The sequence below is a fragment of the Belonocnema kinseyi genome, chromosome 5, assembly GCF_010883055.1.
Source record: "Belonocnema kinseyi isolate 2016_QV_RU_SX_M_011 chromosome 5, B_treatae_v1, whole genome shotgun sequence".
Taxonomy (NCBI): Eukaryota; Metazoa; Arthropoda; class Insecta; order Hymenoptera; family Cynipidae; genus Belonocnema; species Belonocnema kinseyi.
In genome coordinates this window covers 97928370-97933664 of record NC_046661.1, presented here as the reverse complement: position 1 = coordinate 97933664, position 5295 = coordinate 97928370, and the positions used below count along the sequence as shown (strand labels likewise).

The window sequence follows — 5295 nt, the reverse complement described above, 5'->3', positions numbered from 1 at the left end:
TTTCAACTTAAAAATAACTATATAATAATATATTCTTAACTAAAGGATTTTATTAAATTAAAAAAATTGTTTCAGTCTAAAACATTTAATTTTTAACCCATTCAATTTGAATTAAAAAAAAAAGATTAATTATTGAATATTTAGCAATATTTGCATTTTTATTTAAGAAAAGTAAATTGAAACCAAATATTTAAAAGTAAAGAATCTTTAAACTGAATTGTTTGAAATAGAAAACCTGGAATCTTCAAAAATTCGAAGAGCCTTTAAACTTTGAACGTTACAATTTTAATTGTTGTATTTGAAAAATGCTTAATTTGTGAGTGAAAATATTAACTTTTGATGTATAATTTACCAATGAACATTTGTTCAAAAAGATTGAGTAATTTTAAGAGATATTAAGGAGTTTTAAAAAGATTAAAAATTATCATGCAAATTTTAGAAAGTTTTCTTAAAATCTTCTAGAATCTTTTTTGAAAATTTTCTTTAAATTTTTGAAAAACTTTTTAAACGTTCTTTTAGAATTATTTTTCAAAATTAAAAGTTATTTTGAATTTTCCGAGGAATCTTCAGAAAATGTTTTTAATTTTTTATTTCTACATCCAAATTTTAAAGAAATTTTCTAAAATTTGCAGTATTTTCTGAAAATTGTAAAAAAATCAATTAATTTTTACAGATATTTAGAAGTTCTGAAAAATTTCCAAAATAATTTTAAATTTGAAACAAATTTAAAACAGCTTCTAGATTTATCAAGATTTTGAAATAAAATGTTGAAGCTTTCCAAGGATGTCTAAACTATTTAAAAAGGAAATAATTGAATTTCTAATTTAAGAAATGTTCATTTAAAATTTTTTCAATTTTTCAATATTTGACATTTCTAGCTTAAAATTCCTCATAATTATATAATTTTAACAATTTTGAAGTTGATTGATTCATTTTTTAATTTAGAGCATTGAAAGTGATAAAGTGGATTTATATTTTTTTATACTGAAAAATGTTAGTAACTTCAATTTTATATTCGTAAATTATTGAACATTTGAATACAAATTTTTTTGATTAAAAACATTTCAATTTCAATTTTAAAATTTCAAAATTTAAAAGTTCCACTTTGAGTGCTTTCGTACAATTTTATAATAAAAAAAGACAAATTTTCAAGCAAATAGTTGAATCTCAAACAAAATACAAATTTTCAACCAAAAATAGAATAGTTAAATTTTTAGTTGAAAAAATTAATTTCCAACAAAACTGATTAATTTTTAATTAAAATTATGAATCTTTAACTGAAATCGTTGAATTTTAAACCAAAAAGATGAATTTTCAACCATGAAAATTAGTTTGTACCAAAAAAGACGAATCTTCAACTAAACAAGATAATTTTTCAAACGAAAACTGAATAGTTAAATTTTTAAATTTAAAAGTAATTTTCAACTAAGGAGATGAACTTTTAACGAAATAGTTGAATTTTTAACTAAAAAAGAGACATTTTTAGTCAAATAGTTAATTTTTTAATTAAAAAATATAAATCTGCAAACAAACATGAATATGTAACTGGAATACTTGAATTTTCAACCAACAAAATGAGTTTTTCAAACAAGAAAAATAATTTTTAATTTAAAACAAATTTAAAACAACTTCTAGATTTCACAAGATTTTGAAAAAAAATTTTGAAGCTTTCATTTTCATTTAATATTTTTTCCATATTTGATGTTTCTAGCTTAAAAGTCCTTAAAATTATATAATTTTGAACATTTTAAAGTTCATTGATTGATTTTTTAATTTAGATCATTGAAAATGATAACGTAGATATATATTTTTTTATATTGAAAAATGATAGTAACTTCCGTTTTATACGCGTAAATTATTGAGCATTTGAATACAACATTTTTTAATTAAAAACATTTAAATTTTAAATTTCAAAATTTAACAGTTCCACTCAGAGTGCTTACATTTAAAGGTCAGTTTTTATTAAATCAAGTGAAAATTTTTGAGCTTTAGTGTTCCATTTTTTAAATTTCATTGACTGTAAAAAATGTTTGCGACCCGGGAAAAAACCGGGAATTTATTTCGTCGACTAAAACGACCACCCTGAACTACTTGGTTAAAAACTAATTTTTTTTTTGTTAAAAAATTCATTTTTTAATTTGAAAATGTAACTATTACATTTTTGGCTGAACATTGATTTTTTTAAATTAAAAATTCACTATCTACTCTGGTACAAATTGAACTACGTTGTTAAAAATTAATTTTTTTGTTTGAAGATTCATTTCTTTGTGTTGAAAATTGAATTGTTTGATTGAAAATTCTTTTTTTGTTGTTGTAAATGAATTTTTTACTTTAAAAATTCAACTAATTCCAGTTGAAGATTCATCACTTCTACTGAAAAATTCATGTCGATGGTTAAAAGATTAACTACTTCGTTGAAACTGATTTTTTTCGTTAAAAAATTATTTTTTTATCTAAAAATGTAACTACTTCATTTTTTGCTGAAAATTGATTTTTTAAATTGAAAATTCAATTACTTGCGTAAAAGTTGAAACACTTTGTTGAAAATTAATTTTTCTGTTTGAAGATTCATCTCTCAGGCTAAAAATTGCACTTTTTTTAAATTGAAAATTCGTTATTTTTCATTAAATTTTTTACCTAAAAATGTAACTTTTCTATTTTTTGTGAAAAATTGTAGAAAAAATTTAATTAATTTTGTCAGATATTCAGAAGTTCTGAAAAAATTTCCAAAATAATTTTAAATTTAAAACAAATTTAACACAACTTCTATATTTCTCAAGATTTTGAAATGAAATTTGGAAGCTTTCCAAGGATTTATATTTTTATAAACATTTTTTAAATAAAAACTTTTATATTTCAATTTTAAAAGTTAAAAATTTAACAGTTCGTCGATTAAAACGGCCATCCTGATTAAGTCAAAAGATTAGGTTTAAATAAAAAATTATTTTCTTCTTTTTTTGAAAAACAAAGGCAAAAATTCAAATACGCATAATTCCGTAAAAAAAACATTTTTGCCACAAATCGAAAAAATGTGCATCCCCTAATTTCTTCTAAAGAAAATTTATCATCCCCGAGAAATTCTTCAACTTCAAGTTGAAGAATTGAAATGATTTGAAATGGATTCGATCTATTGATTAGATAAATTCTTATCTAAAAAATTTTGAGTGAACCTGGAAGCTCGAGTGTAATAAAATCACAATCTTAATCTAATTCTCAAGCTTAACTAATATATTTGTACATCTCGACTTATTAAGTATCTTGTGCACACGATCGAAAATATTGAGATTCAAAAGCGAAATCTCTGGTAACAGCTGCGGGCATTTGTATATAAATTCAGTATTCTAAAATTCTCTCTCTAAAAAAAAAAGAAACAAAAATTCCTTCAAGGTTTAAGCTTTAATACCTGAATCTGTAGATTAGATTATAAAAAACCTCAATGTTTTACGTAGTTTTCCGAGTTATTACGTATTACTTTCAGCGTTAAAATGATCTAAAAAATAAAAATAAAAACCTATGTCCCTATGAATCGATCGAAGGTGCAGAGTCAGAAATTAAAAAAAAAAAAGTATAAAATGTCGAATAAGCCTACGTGAATACTGGAATGTACAGTACGTATAAATAAAGGGGCGCAACTATCAGTTGCTGACTGTCAAGTTCACGTGTTCTAGATTCTAAAACACAGAATAATGCTTCCGCGTTTTTACCAAAAATGGAAATATTATGAATTTGGGAATTAGCAAAACCGTATAGTACGACCGGTACTTTTTAATTGATGAATTCGAATAAAACTCGATGGAATTTGAGAATCTATACGCAGCCATATTCGTACCAAACTGGACTCGTTTTATCTTTTCTGGGAGGCGAGTCAACTAAAGTTTCGTCTGGAATTGGTTCCTGAATCGAGTGATTTACGTTGTTCGACTCATTGATAACAGCTGAGACTCGGTTATAAATGAGAAAAGGACGAGGTTCGCTCGGAGGATCGACTCTTGAATTTGATTCCGTTTCATTTGCTCGGATTTCGTCTCCCGAGTGATGGAGCGACTCGCCGAGTCTCTGGTCAGTCTGAAATAAAAATAAATAAATTCATTATTTTTTGAAGTAGGATTTAGATGGACGCGGAGGGTGAATCGTATTTTGAAAATGGATTTTGTTTTTTATTAATATTTATATACGTTTGATTAATTTATTATTAATTTACAAGGTTTCGTATTGTAAAATATTATTTGGAATTCAAGAATCTCCAAATTAAATAATTTTAGATTAAAATATCAAAAAAAGGAAAATTTTAATACGTTAAAAAAATGGAATTTTTTCCAATTAGAATTTTAAAGAATGCATCATTTTCAATTCAAAGCGATTAAGGGCATGTGACACAGCTAAATACCTATATTACCGACCACAGTTTTTCAGTTCACTGAATGTTTTTTTGAACCTAAGAACTTTTTTTGTAAATAAAATATCGAGCTTAAACTTTGGGAAATGTATTAGAGTGCAATAAAGTACGTTTAGGTACTGCATTTTGTTAGGAACTTCACTGAAAATTATTTCATCTTTTTTCTGAACCTCAACATTTTTTGAACGTTCGAACTTTTTTTATACATAAAATATCGGTCTTAAACTTTGAGAAATGCAAGAGCCGAAAGAAAAGTACGTTAAAGTACAAAGTTTAATAATAAAAGATGTAAAAAAAAATATTTCAACAATCAATTCCAACGGTATCAGCCGGTAACGTTGTACACGAAAATACGAAACCTGGCGGCCACTAGACGATGTTCTCGAGAGTTCGTATTTTCGTGTACAACGTTACCGGCTGATGCCGTTGGAATTGATTGTTGAAATATTATTTTACATCTTTTATTATTCAACTTTGTACTTAAACGTAGTTTTCTTTCGGCTCTTGCATTTCTCAAAGTTTGAGACCGATATTTTATGTATAAAAAAAGTTCGAACGTTCAAAAAATTTTGAGGTTCAGAAAAAAGATGAAATAATTTTCAGTGAAGTTTCTACCAAAATACAGTACCTAAACGTACTTTATTGCACTCTAATACATTTCCCAAAGTTTCATCTCGATATTTTATTCACAAAAAAAGTTCTTAAGTTCAAAAGAACATTCAGTGAACTGAAAAACTGTGATCGGTAATATAGGTATTTAGTTGTGTCACATGCCCTTAAAAGAGTGACGCCAAATATTCTTTTTTTATTAAGGGCATGTGACACAGCTAAATACCTATATTACCGACGACAGTTTTTCAGTTCACTGAATGTTTTTTTGAACCTAAGAACTTTTTTTG

At 25.2% G+C, this 5295-nt stretch overlaps 1 protein-coding gene across 1 annotated transcript in view; it reads right to left on the bottom strand.

Annotated features, from left to right (window-relative positions):
• Nucleotides 1-2908: 2908 nt before the first annotated feature.
• Nucleotides 2909-5295, bottom strand: part of LOC117173799 (girdin-like) — a 68882-nt gene continuing 66495 nt past the window's right edge. The window contains exon 22 of the mRNA XM_033362442.1: nt 2909-4065. Within this exon, the coding sequence (XP_033218333.1) occupies nt 3808-4065 (258 nt within the window). The 3' untranslated portion in view covers nt 2909-3807. The remainder of the gene's footprint in view (nt 4066-5295) is intronic.